The sequence below is a fragment of the Hipposideros armiger genome, unplaced genomic scaffold (genome assembly GCF_001890085.2).
Source record: "Hipposideros armiger isolate ML-2016 unplaced genomic scaffold, ASM189008v1 scaffold_19, whole genome shotgun sequence".
Classification (NCBI taxonomy): domain Eukaryota; kingdom Metazoa; phylum Chordata; class Mammalia; order Chiroptera; family Hipposideridae; genus Hipposideros; species Hipposideros armiger.
In genome coordinates, this window is record NW_017731369.1 from 7,956,043 (window position 1) to 7,978,465 (window position 22,423).

Here is a 22,423-nt window from a genome sequence, read left to right on the forward strand (position 1 = left end):
GTGCGTGCCGCACTTGTGCCCAGGTGCAGGGCTGTCCTTGTTTTCCTGCGTAGTCAGCTGTCTTCCAGCTCACAGGAGATGGATATGTTGTACACACGAGAGCACTGCTGCCTTGACCTCGGTCTTTGTGCCAGGTGTTTGGAGGAGGAGCAAACCCAGCCAATGGATGGGGAAGGAGGAGGGTGGCATTCAAGACGGGGATTTAAAAAAAAAAACCACGAGAGGGAGATGAGCGTAGTTATGTTCCCTTGGCTGTAGGTGTTTATTTGTCTAGAGATGATGAAGAATGAGTTTCCGAGTTATTATATTTAGTCTCATGCTCCTATTAATAAACCCTGGCAAGTGCTGCCTTCCTGTATAGTTTGCTAGAGACCGGAGGCTTCCCTGTCCAAGGGCTGCCTCCTCGCAAGCGCTGGAATCAAACGAGCTTTGACAGAAACACAGAATGTATTCTCCTTTTATCAAACTTTGTAATTTTACAATTACAATTGCTTTATAAAATCTGGTGATTTGTTTTTTATCTTAATAGTCTTACTTGGCTAAAATTAGGTAAAGCAAAATAGATGGTTAGTTAAAGGGACTTCTGGGATTTTTGTCATTGTTCTATTTGCACACTCTGCCTAACAAATCTGTTATTTAAGGCTATTCTGGTGACAGAAATAATCCAGTAAATGTAATTAAGCCAGGATTCCGTTAATTTGGTAGCAGTTCTAGTTGGGGGTGTCTTTGTTTACTTTTGAATTATTAGCAGACAAAAAAGGAACTTCCAAATAAATGCTATAAATGAGATTTTTAGCAAAGGTTAGTACTACCAGTTTGAACACAAACCATAAAACCACCAGTTTCAAGGGATTAAAAAATTTTTTTTATTGAAACACTTGTATTGTGCTCTCTTATCTGGCAGCACTGTATGAACTTTATAGGTGTTTGAGTTTAAGGTGGCTACATTTTATTGTTTAAAATGCAATTCACTGTTGTTTCTCACAGGTCTCACTGGTGAGTTGAAGACCTTAGGTGGGCATCTATTTAGTGCCCAATATTTTAGAGTCACAGAGAGCCAGCTCTTGATAGCCCCACTGCATGCAAATCTGTGTGTGCAGATGTTTATCCTCTGGGTGCAGAGAAGAGTCAGGCTGGGGAGGGGAGGAGGCCCGCTGGGTACCCACCCTTTGTGTTTCACTCTCTTCTGGTGGGTGCTGTCCCTCAGCCTCCTCTCTGGTCACTTGCTGTAGATCTTGGTCTCTTCTTGATCACAAGTCACTAATGTACATTTTTGCCCTGGAGTTGGATATCAGTATAAATTACAAAATGTGGATTTTAATTAGCCTTCATCTATAATTATAAAGAGCTAAGTTTAAACGGTAAATTCAGTAATTTGTATCTTAGGTTTGGAAACCACTTACATCATACCCTTAAGTCATATTTCCTACAGATTTTTTAGGACCCTAGGGACTGTCATTCTTCTTGGTTATATTTTTTGAAACCAGCAAAATCAGTTGATTTTTTAAATTAACATTGGAGCAGAAATTATCTGAGAATCTATTTAGTTATATAGGCCTTATTAATTATTATAGCAGAGTGGATCTTAAATGTTTTGGTACCCACTTCAAGAAGTTTGAAAGTGTGTTTTTCCTTGCATGTTTTTAAGGTGACGTTTTAAAATGTTGACACCTAAAATTTTTCATTATACTTTGAAATAATTTAAAAGGATGTAATTTCTGGAATATTGCTGTATATCACTTTTAAAAATGTATGCAGTAGAATCTATAACATGTCAGTTTGATGCCCACCATTAAATTTTAAAAATTCATGAAAAGTTTTCCTTGGGTAATCACACATTTTACGTCTTTTCTTCTTACATCCATATTACTATTCCCCTTCTCTCAACAGAATTTCATTCTAATGTAATAATGTTTTTATGTTTTAAAGTTTTTTATTGATAAATGCAACATAATTCTCTACAGCAATAATATGTGAAAATTAACAAGTTTTTTTCTGAGCTCTTAGTGTTCTAAGTGTTTACAAAAATTCTTCTGATTCAGATATCATTATAATTAAAATTAATACACATCAAAACAAATGTATCTCATTTTGGATTAAACATAGAAAGTCAAATTTAATTGGAAGTTTACCTTTAAATGAGTGGGCAGAGCTTTTTTCTGTAGTTAGTTTAATTATCTAAGGTCACATGTTACTTACTGCTATTCTAAAACAGTTTAATATCAGTTTATTCCTATTTTTCATTTTGTTGATACATCCCGAGGAAATTCATTTAAATAAGTAGATGAGAATCATCTGTGTTGGTGAATAGCCAGCCAATTGTTTAGATTCCTTCTATCTACAGGTCAGAAATCTGCCTTATCTAATGCTTATTACTAGTGAGCTCAACAAATGCCGTACTCTCCATTGGGACACGTTAACTCAGGTCCTCGAATGAAGAATGTCCTTTCCTCTTCTGTGGAGTCTGGGGGCGGCGAAGAGAAGGCAGCCCCGAGGTGTGCACGCACGGCTCATCTGCCGGCTGCTGCTGAGCACCATCTGTTTCCCCACAGAGAGCTTGATGAGCACGCCACCACCCGCCAATGAGATGCCCCAGCCCCAGCCGCAGGCCCTCCACTATGCCCTGGCCAATGCCCAGCAGGTCCAGATCCACCAGATCGGAGAGGACGGACAGGTCCAAGTAGTATGTACCCTTCTGCCAGAATGAATTGGAGGGAGGGCGTGGAGGGGAGGGGAGGGAGCTCCGGGGATTGAGGGCTGGGGGGGGGGGCCGTAAGACCAGCTCTCTCTGGGTTTCTGGATCATGTGGCTAGCTCGGGATGAGGGACGAGTGAGTGCCATGTTCAAGTAAAAGTAGTTCGGGGTGGGAGCTCTTACATTTCATAATGAGGGTGGGTACCGAGGGATAGCGTCATTGTCATGGGCCCTTCGTGGCCCCCCTGCTGTGCTGCACCTGGTGGTCACTGTCAGCTCTAAGGGACCCTGCTGCTGCCCGTCCTCCTGGGAGGCGTCATAGCTGTATCATAAATATTTTCTCATTTCAGAAACACGGGCACCCTTTTACAGGGGGGAGAAAAAGGGAGTTTCTTTCTGGGGTCAGTGGAAAAAGCTGGTGGCCTTAGTTACAGCATAGCATTTCCTTTGGATTGTGGGTCATGCACTGAGCTTGCCTGGACAGTTAGCGTGCGGGGAGCCTGCACAGCCTTGTCATCCTGCCTCTAAGTGGTGCTGGCCCAGGTGGAAATTCCCCCACACCCTTCACAGATCCTGTGGCCGAGGTGTCGGGGGCAGAAACTTCACTAGGGAACAGGACATTTTCAGCGTGCCCCTGGGGTCCTGCTGATGTTTGAGTCACACCCAGCCTCTTTGTGGTACACCTGCATTGTGGGGGCTTTCTCCTGGAACCCTGATTCTCATCTCAAGGTAGCTTCGGTTTGATGTAACACTCAGCACACTGCCTGGAAAGGGGTGGGCTTCCAGAAAGTACTGATGAGGACTGTTAAATGGGGTTTTTCTTCTTCCAAAGGAGATGAAGCAGTTACAAATAGTAAATTCTTTGTTTAATTGACAGTAACAAAGGCAATTACTCTTATCTTATTAGTAAGAAAGTTCTGTGAAAGAATTCCAGAATAGATAACTTGCATACAGGGTTCACATAGACATAGTAAAATGAAAGCAATAGAAAATTCTACAGTAGTTCACTTGAAGGTCCATTTTCATTAAGATAGAATGTTAAATAAGACCATGGGTATTCATTTCATTGAGCAAAGTTAAGGTTTAGAGGAATTAATTGTCTGCCTGTATCTATAAACATAAATGCATTGTAGTTGGGTGCTTTGGGTTTTTTTCTGGGGGGTGCAGGGAACCACATTTACTAGTGTTTACTCTAGCTGTTTAAGTAGTCATGTAAGTGTTTCTTTGATTTAAAAAAAAAATTGCCTGACCTGTTTTCAGTGTAGATGCACAACTCCCCTCCCCCAACCTCACAGCCCTGTGTACCCCACCGGCTCTCACAGACCCTGCCTGGCAGTTCCACGGGGTTTCAGGTCCCTCTGAGTTGATAGTATGATTTTTTTTTTAATTCTGATATTTTGGAAAACCTGTTTTCCTTTTCTATATGTCCTTCACATTCTGAAATTTGCCTGTTTAGTAACATTTAAAAATTTAACAGATTTTTCCTAGGCCCCATTGCTCCTTTAAGGTTTACTGCAAAATGTTCTGTAGGTGTTACTTACTAAATGTTTAATTTCCAGAGGCTGTTAAATAGCTTATCCCATGTACATATTGTCTTTTCTTGAATTGTGAGCAGATACTCAAGAACAAGTTTCAGAAAACGTTTCTTGTTTCTCCTGGTTTCGATTTTCTTCTGATGCTTCTTGTTGTCTTCTCTCTCTGCGGATCCCACAGGGTCACCTCCACATCGCCCAGGTGCCTCAGGGGGAACAGGTGCAGATCACGCAGGACAGCGAGGTGAGTCGCGGCTGCCAGTCCTACCCAAAGCCCGCTCTGTTTGCACTCTGATCTTGGTCAAATGAGGTGGACAAGTGGGAGGCCCCGGACAACACGGATATCCAGCATTGACTCCTGACTCTCGTTTCCTTGGGCACAAACTCGAGGCCCTGCCTGTCCTCCTGCCCTTGCTGTAATGCTGGTTTATCTGCACAACCCGTCTGGTTTTCTTGGTAAATACTGGCTGTGTCGAGGTTTTTGCTCTGGCTAGAGCTGCCCTCGGAACACCCCTTTTCTCCCTACCCATCCTGCTTCCCGTCTTTCCACCTGAGATGCAGACCTAGCTCCCAGCACAGCTCCAGCCCTGCTCTCCCACCTGGGGAGCTCCCCAGCCTGCTGGAGTGGGAAGAGCAGGAGGTGAGGCTCTGCCCCTGTGACTGACCGCACGCGTTCTCACCTCCGGGAGCCTCAGCCCCCGTCTCTGCACTGTGGGACCAGTGCCTGTTTGTGGGGAGGCTGGGAATCTGGTGAGACAGCATGCGCACATCCTGTGAGCTTTCAGCTCAGCTTTTCCTGGCTCTCCACACACTTGCCGCTTCTAGGATTTCCTCAGCTGCCTTAAGTTCATGAGATCCAGGCTTCTTATCACGGTGTCAGTGCTTTGGCATTCCCTTTTCATTAATTCTAATCCATGATAAGGACAGAATGCAGGGAGTCCTCCCAGCTGTACAAGCGCTGCTCCTTGTGCGTATCAGCTACTGTAGGTGGTCGGTGTGTGAAGGTCAGTTTGACCATCTGAATTGTTGGAAGATGAGGCCAGCCCGTCATGTTGCTGATGTTCTGTGAGTTCCTCAGGTGGGACCTTCTCTTTCAAGCTTGCCTGTGCAGGACATGGGTGGTTGGTAGCCATCTGTTGCAGGGACACTGTTGACTGTTTCCTGTAGCACAGGGCAGCATCAGCAGACTCAGTGCCCTTGACTTACTCTGACCTCGTCCCGTGGATGCTGAGCAGTGCGCATGTGCTCTGCAGACCAAGCGTAGTGTGGAACAGCGTACCCCTTGCAGTGTGGGCCGGGAGCTGAGGAACATACTTGTTTCCAGGCTGTAAAGATAGTACCGGCTTTGTGCCTGACCTACACTGTGGCATGTTGTTACACGGGTGTTGGGTTTCCTCCACACCAATTCCGAAAGCAGCTAGAGTCCTGAATCGTCAAAGAGCCTTTCAGGGGACTCTCTCGAGGGAAGCGTTGGGAAGCGTTTGACGAGTTAAATGGTGCCTGATGGCTTTTCAGAGCTGCTTTGTGGACATTTCTGCTCTTATTCTAGCAGCAACCTAGGAAGTAGATAAGACACTAGTGCCCTTTTGACTTTTCAGTGCCCAGAACCCAGGGGGCCGAGGTGGAGGTGGCCATAATTTGCTCACTGACTCTCATGTGAGACGTTTGCTGAGCTCCCGTTCTGTGCAGGCTGCTGTGCTGTCTGTTGCTGCTGTGGTGAAAATGTGAGTTAGAGGGTCCTGACAGTGTACAGGAGATGATTGTGCCAGGATGGCCGGGAGTGACATGCACTCCCTGGTGCAGAGAACACGAGACTGGTGGGAGAGGGGATCGGAATGCTTTCTGAAGGAGTTGCTTTCATCTGGACCCCACGGGTTTATCAGTGGGCCCTGCATGCAAAGGGAAGAGATGAGCAGAGAAGAGGATGAGTTTACCTGACTGAGTGGATCCCTATGCGTGGAAAAATAAATGCCTGGTAAAATGGGGGGACTGATTCATTCATAGGAATAATTAGTTCACTAATCAGCATGTGCCAAACAAGTGACTGGGAGAAAGCACGCTGCGGTGGCTGAAGCATCAGTCCGGGGAGGGAGAGCAGCAGACAGTGAACCTGAAGGTGGTCCTGGAAGCCTTGACTGGGAAAGTCAAGCAGTTGCACGGTGATGAGAGAGGAATCTGTTGGCGCGTCCTAGCACGGGTTGTGTGGGAGATGTGAAGAGTGGTGCAGGAGACCTGCATGCTAACTGGGATGTCTTGCTGAGGGGCAGGGAGGCTTCATTTTTAAAGGCACAAACAAGTGGAGGCCATATTAACAATTTAAAGGTGTCATTTTGGAAGGCACACACAATCAGAATGCTTAATTTGCTGGTAGCCATTTGAGAGGAAGGAAAATTGATACAATAATAAAAGGAAAAATCAGCATATATTTGCTTTTACATTGTTTTTTTTTGTTTGTTTTTTATTTTAGCTGAGCCATCCTGCCACCTGTTGGCAGCTCAGCATCAGCTCAGCTCAGGCCGGGCATCGAACTACTGTTGCTCAGAGCTCAAACTCTTGAGGGAGCTCTTAACCAACTGAGCCACTCGGCCGGCCCTGCTTTTACATTGTTTTTGACAAAAAGTCATTAGAATATGAATTTTTAAATCAATTTTGCCCTTTTTTTTCCCCCCAGTTTTCATAACTGAATCCCTGTTGTGTTTATAATATGGTATTTTTTGTTTCCATTAGGAATTGAATGCAATGAATTAGAAGACATTGCTGATAATACTAATGATTACTTTGTAACAAGTTATAATATGCATTTATCTTCTTATCACAATAAAATCTTACCTTGTTCATTTAAAAATTCAGTTACTATTTTGTCAAAATTAGGATACCTGCAGAACCTACCAGACTTAAAGCAGTTATTATTTTTTTTAAACAAGTGAAAATGAATTTCAAACTGGTAAGATCCCAGTAGGCCTGTGGCCTGGTTAATTGCCTTGTGTCCTGTCAGTTTGCTGGTTGTGATAATGCCCTGTCATTATGTAAGGTGTCCCCATTGGGGGAAGCTGGCGATGGGTACATGGGACCTCTCAGTACCACTTTCGGTTCTTCTTGTGAGTCTAAAATAGTTCCAAAATAAAAAGAGAAAAAAACAACATTTTCGTTTGGGGTCAGAATCGGGGGTACAATGTTTTTTTGAGTTTGTTTTGTTTGTTTTTATAAGGAAAAATAATATCTGTAAACTCAGGTTCAATATTTTGTTTTGGGGTTCTTATTGCAACAGGGGGTTGAGTTTTTGTAGAATTGATGTTAATGGGTTTGCTGGTTATTCACAAATGGCATGGGGACGTTCCTGCCTCTGTCTGCCTATGTCTTGAAGTCCTTTTTTGTACTGATCTCTCTTTTTTCCACCCATTTTTCAGGGCAATCTACAGATACACCACGTGGGACAGGATGGGCAGGTAAGTGCTCACCTGCCTTCACTTCATGTCTGTTTGCTGTGGTGGATAACTAGACGTGGCATTGCCACAGGGAGGGAACAGGAAGCAAGAGGGTGGCACAGTGCTAGCTGGGGAAATGCTAGCTTTATTCCTGGTGGCCAAGGACATCCTGAAAGACGTGGACTGCAGAGCTCTGGGCTACCTCGGCTTCTTTGTGGGGTTTCAGGTAGCTCTTTGCCTTCCAGGTGAAACACACCCATTTGTTTATCACTGTTTCTTTAAGTTGACATGAATGTTGTCAATAACCATGTTTGTACAGTAGCTGTACTCACATATCAGAATTAAGGTAGGTTTTGTTCATGGATATTGCTGTCAAACTCCAGCCACTGCTTCTTTTCTAATCTCAGACAACAAGTAACTGAAACAGTCATTGAACACACTCGATAGGAGTTGTCTTTACAAAGTGAAGTGTGCCAACCATGAGGGTTTCTAGGGAGTGATTTGCTTTCTAAGACCAAGTGAAATTGCTGGTGAATTCGAGGATTAAAATTTACATGTCATTTTGTTGAGTTTCCATTACAGTTTCATTTGTAACCTCTGAATAATTATGAAAGAGAGTCTGGATAATCTTCCTTTTTTATAACACATAACTTAGCCATAAATAGAGCCCATTTACTGTCAAGGTAATAATACTTGCTATTCTCAAAACCAAGTACACACTCCCTTTGAAGCTCCTGTGTGTATTCCTGTTGTCATCAGCGAGGGACTGATGTCTGCCATGAATGGGTTGTGGAGAATGTGTACCGCTGGCCTGGGAAGCGAAAGGATAGTTATACCCCTTGAATTTTCTGTTGAACCCTCAGGGCGCCTTGGGAGAATTGCGACAGACCTTAAAGCATTTGTTTAAATTGGAATTTCTTAGTTTGAAAGTTTCATCTTGAAAATACACATGAGGTTTTAATCAGAGTCCTGAAGCAATATTAATATATAAATATAACATAACTGCCTTGGAAGAGCCAAAAAGCCAAAGAAATGCAAAATTTTAAAAACCCACAGTTGTTTCTTTGAGCTGTCTTGGTAATAAAGCCATTGGCCAGACCCAGTAGAAATCAGTTCTCAGCAGCTTTTCTCTGATATTTCTCTCAGTCAGACTAGAGATGTCCCAGCTGGGGCAGGAGAGGACTGGTCACCAGCAGTAGTTTATCTCTTTGTGCTTGACAATTAATGGTTTGTAATTGTACTGGGAGTGAAATTTTATCCTAATTAAAATGTTGCTTAACTTTAATTCATGAGAAAAGCACGTCTTTTCCCTTTGATTTTCCTGTTGTTTCTGTTCCTATTCCTGAGCAAAATTCCACTAGGGACTTTGAAATATAGTCAGGGTTTTATTTTGTGTCGCTATGTATGGTTGTAGACAACACCATCCCCAAGAAATCATGAAAGCAAAGAACCCAGGTTTTGTGGACAGGTCCGGTAGGCACATGAGCTCCAGCCACAGTTTTCAACTCAGGGAGGGACTCCTGGAGTTTACATCGGAAGAGCCACCTTCTGAAAATTCCCCAAACTAGAGCGTTCTCTGCGCTCGCCCCTTCTTCACTCTCACCAAGTGCTGCTGCCTTGCTTGCATTCGTGCTCGTGCCTCATCGGCCTGTTCTATGCGCACGGCCGTGATTTACCGCTGATTTATGTCCGTTCAGGTGCGTCTTCCTCCAAGTTCCCACTGACTCTTTCTCTTAGCAACCTCGCCACAAAATAAATAGAGCTACTGCACCGTTCACGTTCTGTGTTACATAAATAATAATTTATTAGACATCTGTAAAATCTCATGCTGCCTTCCCACCTCTACCTGATTCTCATCATGGGTCACGTTTGTGGGATCTTCAGTTAAGAACAGAACTTAAAGGCAGGACTAACACCGATGGTGGCTAGAGGAATTTTAGTATTTGGTACCTTGTTCTTTTCTAAAGGAAATTGCTTTCTGACTTAAATAAACAGTATGTGTTCATAGGAGGCCACCTTTTTCTGTTAAATCTGTTTTTAGCTAATCCTTTCTTGTTTTCCATTTGTTGGGAATTGTTTTTTTGTATTTTATCATCTCTCTAGTCCTTGTTCCTGTTAAGTTTACCCTGCTCTTTACAAGCCTTGTTTTCTAAATTGACAAAGTACTTGTGAAACAGAATAATGTTTTGCTAGACACAGAACACCCCACTCGACTCGATGTCACTGATAGGGCTGACTAAGAAACACCGCAGTGCTTGAGGCAGGAGCGCCTGTCGCCCTGTCTCTCCCCTCCTCCCCCACCACCTCAGCCTCTGTCTCTCCATCTCCCCGCCCTTCCCTCTCCCTCCCTTCCTCCTTCCTCTCTTTCTCATGCCCATGAGAGGACAGTCCCTGTGGGTCTAGGGCTCTTTCCCCTTCACCCACATGCAGCCCCAGAATCTCCCCTCGCGCGATGCTCAGACAGCAGCTCCCCAGTTGCCAGTCCTGGTGTACATGTTGGTGTTTGATTTACTGAAGACTGACAACACCAGGCTCACCGCAGCTTTATTGGGGGAGAGGTGATGAATGGCTGCCTCAACTCTGGGGAACATAAAATCCTCCAGAATTATGGAAGCCCACAAAGAAATTTATTATTGGCGTAATTTTAAAATTATGTAAAAATTACATAATATACCCGTTTGCAAAATTATGTTATCTTTTCGAGTTCATAGACCCACTAACCATCTCATTAGCTTCACGTTAAATTCTTACTCAATAGGTGTAAGTGTCGTTTAAGGCTGACTATGCGGTGACACTTGGAACCCTTACAGAGCAGCTAGCCATCACCTATGGGCTGATGACCGAGGACACTCCCTTCTTGATGCCGGGGGTTGTCAAGCCTCTTCCCACATCTGTTCCTGTGTTAGGGTCATGTTTATCCTGGGATTTCCCTTTTCTGCTTCTGAGATGCGTGTTGCTAATCTCGCTTGTATTGGCTGAGTGTTTCCTCAGTCAGTGCACAGGTTCTGTGAAAGCACCTCTCCCTTTGTTACCAGGCAGGAGAGGGGAAGGAAGCGTGTGCTGTGCTCATCACGGACTGCAGCTGCCGGTGGTGGGATTTGTAAGGTCAAGCCTGCAGCAAGCTTCATTTCCAACAGGGAGATCTGATGTCTTCCTGTCATGTGGAGTTTATTATACTACATTGAAATAATCCTGTAATGTGGTTCTGACAGTGGGCCATACTTTCTGAATCATATATTTTCTTCAAATGAAATATCAAGAGATCCTAGTCCCATCCCATGCGGGGATGTGTCAGCTGGCAGGTCTGCTGTGGGTTCCGATGAGAGTGTGAGCGTGCCTGGTACTTTATAGCAGTGCCCAGTGCTTCTCAAACGTGGGAAGGAAGGATCTGGAAAGAAACAACTTGCAGACCCGCAGAGAACTGGAGATTTAGTTGGGATCTGCATTCAGGAGATGGTGAGCGCCTAGGCATGAGGCAGCCCTGAACCATGTGGTGCATTCACATGTTTCTTTTCCTTCCATTTTCGGCCATGCACATCTTCATGTAGTGATCCTTCCTCGTCCTTCATCTAACCTGTTTTTTGCAGGGAAGCCAGGTGGCCAGATTTGTTAGGGCTGAAATTAAGATGCTGTCTGTCACTAATTCTGGTCATGGGCCCTGGAGACAGATGCATGGGCCTGAGGCTGGTCCTTCAGCTGTTCACGTGCGTTTCTGGCTTTGTCCCAGGTGGTTCTTGTTGTTGAATGTCACGTTATTAAACAAATTCAAACTATGCTGATTTCTCTTATCCCTAGTCTGACCATAGGTACTATTGGAGTGTAGGAGATTTCCTAATACTAACTACTACTGCTACATGCCACTGTCTCCTTTTTCACTCAGTGAGTATTTTTAAATTCATCACTTACTGTGTGTCTTCACATTCTCCTTGCAAGGAAGGTTAGGGAGAGAAGGAGCCCTCTCCCAGAGGCTCGGTTGCCGCTGCTCTGTTCTGGGAGGCCCTGCTGGGCGCAGCCTGGGATGTTGAGCCAGCCTCTGCCAGCAACAGAGAGGCCTTTCTCTGTGGGGCCCTGGATCTCCCGCTTATTCTCTGTCAGAGAAAGTTAGGGTTGTGGGGTCCTGCTACCCCCAGTAGGTCAGCGGTGAGAGGTGAAGCACCTGTTCAGGGCTCTCGCCCCGCTTGCCACGCCTGCATCTGTGCACTCCCATGGTGCCGCCTCCTAACACCCTTGCTCTGGCCACGAAGTTAGGCCCAGCGTTGGGTGGGATATGGTTTGGAAGAGAACTGGGTGGGTGGGAGGGTTGTAACTGGGATCTAAGCCTCGCCTCAGTGCTGCCACTCCATGAGTGCGTCGGCTTGGGGCAAAGACTTTACTTCTTCCTGCCTGGGTTTCCTTGTCACTGAAATGGGACGTGCTTCAGGAAGCTGTGCCTTCACGAAGAGCAGAAGGCTGCCCAGTGACCAGCCTGGCATCTGGTTGGCACTTTATTGTCCACACAACCACCCCTCTGGGAGACTGGGTGCATTTGTGTAAACCCACAGGAACTGCCCATGTAGGCAGGGCATGAGAGTGATGAATAGACTCTGAAGGGAGAAGATGTTACTTTCCACACTGAAAGTAAGATCTGTTCTGTTCTTGAGAGATGTCCCTGGACTGTGACCCTTAGGAAGTCTTGATGTAGAGTCTGGCAGAGAACATCCCTTTAGTTTTATCATGCGCGCGCACGTGTGGATGTGTGTGTGTAAGAGAGAGAGAGAGATTGATTGATTGACTTTTGGAGACGTTATTTAGAAAGCTATATACTTAAAGCATTAATTAGAAAATGTTCCCTTTCTTGTTAAAATTATAGCCATGAATGAACCTTTCAAAGAAAGCAGATCATCTGAGCCTCATCACTGTGAAACAATTCAGATTAGAACTCAGCTTTCTAAAATGAATTCAAATTATTTGTTAAATGCCAAACGTAATATAAACATGTTTTAGTAATGTTAGGGAACTATTAACAAGTGGAATCTTGGATGGCAGGAAGCATTATGTTTGTGTTATTGAAAATCCCAGATTATATTTCACAGTGCTGCCAAGGCTTGGACCTGACTGGCGAGTAACAGCGCCGGACGCTGGGATGGAAAAAGGCTGAGGACACTTATTCTAATTCCTTGGAGAAAACTCCCCGTCACATTTCTTACCAAACATTCATTAGGGAGCATGACCATCTTGGTCAAGGCAGCCTTTTCATGTGTTTCAGTGAGCTTGTTCCTTTCCCTGAATCAGGAAGCCAGGTTTCGCCAAGCACGAACAGATCAGCCCTCAAAGCATTCACGGTAGTTGGAAGGCCAAGGCACAAAGTTCGGTTCGGGCTAACTTTGGTGACCGTGTTTTCTTGACCTTGCTTTTTTATACATAGAAAATACTTGTAAAGTTATACGGACGTTTTAACCTTGGCAAGATATTTTTGAAGACCTTTTAAATGAATAGTACAGGATTACAACCTGGCCCAGTGTTGAGCATTGATTAAGAATGATGTGGTTAAAAAGGTTTTGGGAGCAACCCTTAAGTTCTGATTAATGGTGCCTTGTGTTCCAGTAACACAATGTCTGTCTTTTTTACTGGAACTTCTTCGGCCATAGCCCGTAAAGTCTAGGCTTCTGTCACTCAACGGTTTGCATCTTGCTGTCCAGGAGTCACATTACCTCCAGTGCTGTGCCGGCCTGATGGTTCTGCCCCTTGCGACACTGGCTGTTCTTAAGGGAAAGTGAGAATTCAAGCAAATTGATGCTATTGTGGAGGAGAGGAAACATTCGCTTTCTGGAATGAGTACCTTTGCTTTGAGTACCCGTTGTAGGAAGCAGAGGCCTGTGGCATGGCTGACAGTCGTGCATGCTTTCTGCCTCCGTCAGCCCGGAGACCGGGAGCCCAAGGCACTTAGGGCACAGACGGTGTTACTTCAAAGTCACACTCTTCCTGGAAAACCAAGAGTATCTCTGAAACCCCTTTCAACTTTTCAGATTTGCATTTGAGCCTCAAAAGGGGGGCCTGCCACCAACAGTCTCCACAAAGTACAATAGATCAGCACTCAGACCTGGGGTCCAGGGCTCCTTCACTCGCTAGGTGAGCTCAGGAAGGTGTGTAGTTAGCCTTGTGCTCTCATATCTTGCAACGATTTGCCAGAAGAACTTTTTCAGGTGAGGAGGGGGAAATAGGCAGGATTCCCCTCAGAAGAAGAGCGGGGGGGTGGGAGACAGAGCCTGGGTTTGCGCTCAGTCCTGCTCTGCACTCATCCCGCCTCGCCTGTGGGACGGGTAAAGCTGGCCCTGTACAGCAAAGCCTACACATTGTGGGGTCTGCTGGAATGGAGTGCAGTGTGCATCTCTCTGTTCTATGAGCCCCGGTTAGAGCTCAGAGAGAAGCACTCGTGCGTGTGAGTCAGAGTTTGGCCCTAGTAAGGCGTCCTCACTCTTCAGATCCTGGCTCTTCCTAAACTTCGCTGGACAGCAAGACTTCAGGGCGTGGGGGCTTTGTAGTCTGATGTTCGAAATGGGAGCGGTGACAGTGCGTTCCAGCCCATCCCAGACTCACACCTTTTCCCAGATACCACGAAAACACTCTCACAACTGTTGTGTCCACAGAGGATTTTTGCTTAACTCAAAGCCTTGAAAGCACCAATGACCTGATTTTGTAGTGCTTTGTGAATTTGTTGCTGCTGTGTTTTGTGCACTTTGCAGTAGTACACTAAAATTTGAGTGCAAATATGCTTTCTCTTTACATGGCTAGGACTATGTACTATAGTTAAATAATTTTAAAGGTAGTAATCTAAATTTGAACCCATTTAGCAGTGCCCCCCAGTGCTGGCAGTAGCAAACTCTGGGCTTAGGGGGTTAACACTTAAGAAAGTGAGGGGAAGCTGACGGCTCAATATTTTTAAACTGTGGGAGCCAAGACAATGGGGCAAGCTCAGATGTAATCACAGCTCACGCCAACCTCTCAGAAATCACATGTAACTCAAACAGTTGACTGTGAGGTTTTCTTTTTAAATAAGTTTTTCAGTTTGAATGGTGAATTTTGGGTAAAAATTGCCAAGTTCTTACAGGGAATAGTGGGATACGCAGAGTTTAGCTAGCAAGAGGTACATGCTTTGGTTCTGATTATTTTGATGTGATTGAACACTTGGCCAACTCAAAATAATTTTCAGAAGTATCTAATTAGTTGGAGAAATAACAATCTGGCTCAGTTTTGGAGATTGCATTACAGTTGTAGAATTCAACATGGAAGTAGAGAGATTTTGCGGAGAGGTTAAATTTAAATAGTGGAGGAGAGAAGCAGCCAAAAAGAAAAGACTTTTTTTCTGAAAATATCTCCAGTGTCAAATTGGCTTCCACGAAACAACTTGTGATATGTAAGTATAAGACATTAAAGTTTACATCTGCGTGATGAGTTGAGGAGATAATGGTTTTGAAACTGTGAGGTATGCCCTGCTCTGCAGCGGGTTTTGTGGCATCAGCACGAGATGGGCCCGGCTTTGGCACCACAGTGGAAGCAAGAGTGCTCTGAGGTCACACGCTCGGCGACATGCAGCTCCTAGCCACATGACTTCCTATCAAAACCAGACATCTCCTGTAACTCATTTAAGTGGGCTGAATTGAAAATGCTGTATTTTTTTCCCTTTGAGTTCTCTAAAGATAATTGTTTTCTAGGGGGGTTAGATTGCATAAGGCATAGAAAATATGTTGTTTTAATTAGAGCATAATGTAATAACTCATCAAATTAAGAACATTCTTTAGGAGAGAGCGGGCATGTGGGCTTGGTTTCTAGTTCTTTGCCAGCTGAGCATTTCAGTCACATTAACAAGGATGGGAGTCCTTCTCTTTTGGGTTAATTCGGATATTTCAGGCGAGATCAACTGGGATAAATACAGTTAAATATAGACAAGGCACTAGCATTTAGTGTACGCCCTGCCTTTGCGACATCTACTCTTGATGATTGCTTTGAGCGTTTTGCGTTTACAGTGAAACCAAGTAAGTGGTTTGTCTCCATTTAGTCATGTAAGTGGGAACAATGGTTGAACAAGAAGTTACTGTGTCCATAAAAATCACAGATATTAATTGGCATTGGTATTGCAGTACAGAGGATCCTAGTTCTAAAACTGCCTGAATTGAAAAACCAGTCATCAACGATTCATAATTCAATTGTATAAAAGTACAAACAAACAGAAATTCATACATTTGTTTAAGTACGGGTGTGTGTGCGTGTGTGTGTGTGTGTGTGTGTGTGTGTGTGTGTTCTATTTGTTAGTAAGTTGCAAACACCAAAAACTTTATAAGCGCAAGGACACTTCCCTACACAACCAGTTTGTCACTCTTGTTTCAGTTACCACTTGATGTATTAACAGATCACCCCAAAACTTAGGGCTAAAGACAATGACCTTTCGTTATCTTTCATGACTCTGGGTTTATTGGGCTCAGCAGGTGGTGGTTCTGCTCCAAGTGGTGTCCCTGGGATCATCTGGGGTCATCTGGAGGCTTAGCGGACTGCTCTGTCTGGGGGCTCACTCCCGGGGCTAAAGTGTGCTGGTCCACTGCTGGGAGCTCAGCTAGGCTGTCCACCTGAGCCCCTCGTAATTGCACTGCTGCAATTACAAGGATGAACATGTTTCCACATAGACATTTATTGGGTGAATCCCATGCTAGAATCTCCAGAAATGACCTTTCCTGTTCGAGCTGATGGGTTGGGGGTTAATCTGTCAATGCCAATGTCGTGACCTCAGGCAGACACCAGCCCACCTATCCATGTGGCATAAAATTCACATTAAGAAAGTTTGCATGATTGATTAGTTATGTGCTTTGTTGAGGCAGCTTGGCTAATGATAAAGTCAGGTGCATTTTCATAATTATACATTGTTAATTATAGAACTGTTAAAACAGTCTATACAATTTTCTTTTTTGCATTTAAAAAAATTTGAGTTTTTAAAATACAGATTTATACAATTTCCGAAATACCTTTGCATTCCATTCATCTTGTTTCTTTGGGGAGTCTAAGAAAACAAAGCAAAGATCTAAACATTTATTCATATGACTAAGAAATAGTGCTCCTAAAGCAGTCTGTTTTTAGATATAATAATTGGCAGCTTTTGCTGGCTGACCTCAAATTCCTCTTGGAGCACCATGTCTGAGGCTGCTTCCTGTTTCCTGGGCTCTTCAACACCCAAGGACAGGCACCCATTCCTGAGAGTGTGCTGGTACATTCCTTGTTTTAGTTAGCCTAAGTTGCTAATAAAGATCAAAACACAACCAAGAAGAACACATCAGGGGTTCCTTTAACCTCGATGTAATGTATCAAGGTTCCTCATCATATAAAATTACCTTCAGATACTTGACTATGCCTTCCCTTCCAAAGCACTGCAGGGAGTAGCCGTCTGCCTGCAATGACTCAGGTGTCCCTTCCTAGAGTTGGACATGGGCTTTGTCCTACGTCATAACTTCTTTGGCAGTATTCTGTAGAGGAAATGAGATAAGCTCAGGAACTAGGTGAGTGTTCTTCCCCTTTTACACACGAGGACAGTAGATAGTAGCTTTTCCAGGATTGTGGGAGGAGGTGCAGTCAGAAAGGGACCCAGAACCCAACTCTCGTGACCCCTGAAGTGCCGAACTGGCTCCAGTTCTCTATTGTTACCACCACTTCCACCATCATCACTGCCATCACCACCACCACCATCACTACCATTATCACCACTGTCATCTACCACATCATCATCATCACCACCATCACCACCGAGAAGTCAAGTGAGTTGTTTATCATGAGCTGTGTTCTAATCTGTCTTTTCTTCTCATTGCCTTCTCTACCTCTTTCTGTTGAAACAGAAAGGACAGTGCTTCCTTTGCCCAGCTCCTAGGAATTTGGGGTGGGGAGTGGGGGAGAGTAAGGCCACCGAAACTATGAAAATGTACAAGAAAATTAAAGGACAAATTTACCAGAGCTGTTTCCTGCCTTGTTACATGGTGCGTTCATCAGGCTCTCAGGCCTGGGGCAGAACCGTGCAGATGCACAGTGCTACGTTCAGGTCCAGGCTGCATGCATGGTGCAGAATTTGGATCTAGTAGATTGAGTTTAGTAAGATTTGAATACTCACTTTGTACTAAACTCTGTTGCTAAGCAATATTATGTCTATTAAAACATTCAAATCTGGGTCAATTATTCCTCTATATTTGAGAGATTTCTAGCCACCTGGGAAATCTTTAAGGACTTGAGCTTTAGTCATGCTGCTGCTTAGATCATGAATCATGAAATGGTTTAATACTATTTAAACTAGATGGATATTTTTATACTGATAGGTCCTCCCCACCCCCACCCCACCCCCAATGGTAGCTATTAGTATCACATACGATGTATATGAAAAAGTTTTTATATGTCTATAGGCTCAACAATGTCAGATCACTTGGTAACCAGGGAGATTTTTTGTGTGTCCTGGTAAGCCCATCTTTGTAATAATGAATACACCACGCGCACACACACACACACTACATGTACAGGGGGTGCCAAAAAAAATGTATATACATTTTAAGAAAAGAAAACTATATTAAAATTGTAATGATATATACCGATAACAAAAGATGAATACAAGTCGCGTTTGACTTCTGCAATTATAAGAGGTGCTCAAAAAAGTTACCATCAGCGTCTAGACGCTTCTGATTCTGGCAATCTACTGCTTGAGCAATGCTGACCAAAGTGTCCACTTGTGTACATTTTTTTGGCACCCCCAGTATATTAAACAAAGTTAAGCAACACAGTGATAAATTCAGGTTATTCCCATTGTGTATTTGTGAGAAAACTTTACCAATATCCAACTGACAGCAGCTTTGGCATTCTTTAAACTTTTAAACCTCTCTTGAGTTCCTTGGCATTTGTGTCCCTCCTTATACTGTGCTTCAAAGTCAGTTTCAGTAGCTTTCAGAATTTTTTCCATGAAATGAGGCCTTCTGGAGAAAAGCTTAGAAGAGATGGGAAGTATCTAGCATTTTATGTGTAGGACTTTTTTGGAGTAGGTGAGAAAAGGGGGATTGTGTGTGTGTATGGGACGTGTCTGTAGGGGGTGTGTGTGTATATAAAGGGTGTGTATGTAGGGCTTGTGTGTTTATGTAGGATGTGTGTGGAGGGGTACGCATATGTAGCACGTGTGTTGTGTGTGTGCACGCGCGTGTGTGCAGCCTGCCTTTGTCGGTAGCAGTAAAATGTCTCCTCTGTATCTGGGAGGCTTTAGCCCACTTTTAATGGTTTGTCACAGTGAGGAGAACAATGTAAGCCTCCCTCATGGCATATACACTGATCACTTCACTTCTAATGAAAATGTTCCCTTCAGGAAAATATGTTCCTGCATTTCATGCCAAAACACAAACAGAAATGTTGGAGAACCTAGGTAGCTCAGGGAATTCATCCCTTATGGAAAAGCCTCCCATACCAAAAATGGTGGAAAATATAATTTAATTTAAGCCATAAAAGGTCAGAGCGGAGTGAGTTTGGTGTTGACTAGTTCCAAAAAAACATCCTAGAAAAGTCACGAAAACAACTGTGGGTCTCCTGCTGCCTGGTTGAGGAGCCTGGCCCGCTGGCAGCCCTGGATTGAGCGAGACGCTGTGGGTTTGTCACCCTGTCTGAGGCAGCTGGCCCGGATGGGACAAGGGGCCCACAGTATTTCCTGCTGCTGGCTCTAATTCTTCAGGAATCCTTTTGGTCCCCAACAGAGGCTTGTTATATGAAGCAAAACGGACCAGATGCCAGTGGGCACAGAAGATCTGAGCACTCACTGTGCTGTAGCTTCTTGGTCTCTCCTGAGCAGTGAGGGAGTTTCAGGCTCAAGTGACAATCAGTAACGCTGGCTTGTTAGGCTTGTTTTGTCCCTATGGTTGTAACAGACAAGACTGTTTAAGGCCAGGAAAGACCAGAAAAAAGCTGGACAATGGTTTGAGCTGGGCAGGGTATTATAATATTTTTAGAAGTTCGATGAAATGATTACGTACGTATGCTTTTTCAGTATTTAAATAGTTGAAATGATGTCTTTAAAAGGGCTCATGTCAGTGGAGGCTGCAATAGCTTCAGAATAAAATCCCAGAGATATTTCTGATGATTTGGACATATCACATACCTGGTCACTGTGCCCATGGCCGCCTTGAGCCCCTTGGGTTGAGTCCCACCCACATCAAAGTCTTGTAATTGAAGACATTTTGAAACACTCTTCCATTTTTAAGTGATTTAAAAATGTAGCATATATTCATTGATAATTTTAATCACAAATAATAACCTCGAAATGTATAGAAGAGCACTTGCTTAAAACCCGCAGCTCAACAACCTGAAAAATTGTGACTTCCGCATAATTCCAAATTTCTTTTTAGTGGGATCCAAGTTGTAGAACTTTTTCTGTAGAAGTAAGTTTTGGTGATTTCTTTGGGCTTTTCTGAAACTTTTCTGTCACAGTCTTTTAAATGTGTCTGTGTTTTCTGCCAGTGGGCCTGCTGTGTCTGAGGAGGAACTGCCCCCTGACTGAGTGGGCAGCCGGAGCCCTCATCTGGGGCCAGACCAGGGTGCTTGTTGGTTTGAGTGGCCAGGCAGAGCATCTAAGAAATGTGTAAAGGAGTCTTTGGTCCCAAGGACTCTATTCCAGGAGCCATCAGAGCAGCTGCTGTCACTTGAAAGGAAGTCAGGTTACCACTGCTTCACCAGGACCTTAATTTCTGAACTTCTGGCTTGTGGAGACTGAAGGGTGGTGGGTGGGATTTTAGAAGCAGAAATGAACCTTGGAGCTCTGTCATTAGCTCCAGATATTTCACTTCTTTGCAGACAGAGCACTTGGTGATGGGAGATACCTATTAGGACATTTCATTCCTGTTCTGACCAGGCCACGGCTTGCCCCTCGTGCACAGTCTAGGATCTCTGACTTGTCCATGTTTGTACATTGGCAGATTGTTCTTCATGGCCTTAACTGTGGTCATGTTTGGACTCTGGTAGTTCCATTCCAGAAGGGAAGAGTGGTCGACAGTGGAGAAAACTTGAGGGGAGCCGGGCTGGGAGGGTGCCGTAATTTGCACTGAGCGTGTCCCAGTGCTGCTGGTCTCCACGGTCTGGAGATTTCAGGGTCATATCGTCCCCATCCCAGGGCACTGAGCAGGGAGGAAGGGGGCCCATCCAAGGAACCGCCCACCAGGCCATCCAGTGGCAAGAGGCGTGAGCAGTGGGGCCTGCGGTGTCCTGAGTTCTGACAGATAAGAAGACACCCATGAGCTTGACTAAAATCGCACAGCCCTTGAACCATTTAAATGACAGAATTACTGCAGAAGGAAGAAAATTTCTAGCACAGAGTAATGCCCCACTTTTTACTCACTTTAAGAGTGAACCACTGAGCGATTATTAAATTCGCTGTGTGTTTATGAGGAATCCTTCATCTAGAAACCATCATTCCAGTCCGATCAAGGTGCCTGGTTAAATTGTTAAAGCTGCTGCTTTAACAGTGTTGAAATGACCAAAAGGAAATCCTGTGTGTTAACTCACTCACTGACCTGTGGGAAACTGAAGGACATGAGAACGCAGGTCCCTGTCTTTCTCATCAGGAGCCTATATCCGTGGGCGTTTTCACACCGACAGGCTGATGGAGGATGTGCAGACAGGACCAGACAGTGCTGTCTACATAGGATTTACGTTGAGGAATTTGGCACAAGCCATAGCAGAAGCAGTGCAAGTGCTAGTATTACGACTTTTTATGCAGTTGCAGAGCAGAGGTTGATTTCTGATCAAGAAACATATGACAGTGTCAGGGTGATTCCCCTTCTTCTGAGCAGCTGGGAGGTTCCATGTTTCCTCTCATACAGGTAATGAGAATATTTGCAAATATTTGGTAAAGTCCACTATCATCTTTCTTCACATTTCCTCTAAGGATTTGCAGTCCAAAAGTGAAATGAAAATATATGTGACATGCCACTGGGTTTGGATTGGAGAGAAAGTATAATACCTGAGACCATCAGGTGTGTGTGTGTGTGTGTGTGTGTGTGTGTGTGTGTGTGTAAGACAGAGATGGGAGGAGAGAGAGATTAAGAACACATTAAACTGGTAGCTGCTCTGTGCATAATATACATTAAGAGTAGATAGATAACCTAGGGATGATTTTCATGTGTACACAAAAAATTTAGGCCATTGTTTCATGTTGATTCCCAAAGTAAAATGAAAAGCTTGTAAAGTGACCCAGACTGATTTTTAATTCTGCCTCTTCATCTGCCCCTTTGAGCTACTGCACTTGCTTTCAGTAACTCTTCTCACTTCATGTTCATGTCATCAGATGTATGCCCAGCACCCAGTGCTGTCCACTTGGTATTAGGGACAGTCCATAGAAATTAGCCCTGTGCCTGTTACTGAAGGTCGGTTGGTCTAACCTCTGAGGATGGTGTTCCAGCTGGCGAAAGATGAAAGTCAGAGTATGCAGGTGATTTTGAAATGGAAGCCCTTAGGATAGTGACGGTGTGGGCGTACAACCCAGTGACAGATGCGCCTGTCCACTAGTGAATGCCTTACCTCACCAAGAGTGGGGCGGGTGGTGACGGAGCAGTGAGACATAAAGCTGCCGAGGCCATACGTGCAGACACGGGTCACCAGCCCAAGGCCACTGGTGGGTCCATAGCATTCAGTCAGAAACAGTTGGGTAAATCGGGCCTAGCTAATGGAAGGTTTGCTAAAATAGGATGGAAAAATATGTCTCCTTAAAAATAGGTCCTCAGATGTAACCAGCTGGCAAATCTT

The 22,423-nt window shown here is 44.3% G+C and overlaps 1 protein-coding gene across 10 annotated transcripts in view; it reads left to right on the plus strand.

Annotated features, from left to right (window-relative positions):
* The window catches only part of BANP (BTG3 associated nuclear protein), a 121,820-nt gene that overhangs the window by 77,910 nt on the left and 21,487 nt on the right, over positions 1 to 22,423 (plus strand). For 7 of the 10 annotated variants that reach the window (XM_019635140.1, XM_019635109.1, XM_019635115.1 and 4 more), the window contains 3 exons: positions 2,553 to 2,683; positions 4,399 to 4,470; positions 7,634 to 7,672. In XM_019635140.1, the coding sequence (XP_019490685.1) occupies positions 2,553 to 2,683; positions 4,399 to 4,470; positions 7,634 to 7,672 (242 nt within the window). The remainder of the gene's footprint in view (positions 1 to 2,552; positions 2,684 to 4,398; positions 4,471 to 7,633; positions 7,673 to 22,423) is intronic. The other 3 variants (XM_019635125.1, XM_019635134.1, XM_019635160.1) reach the window with 1 other exon arrangement.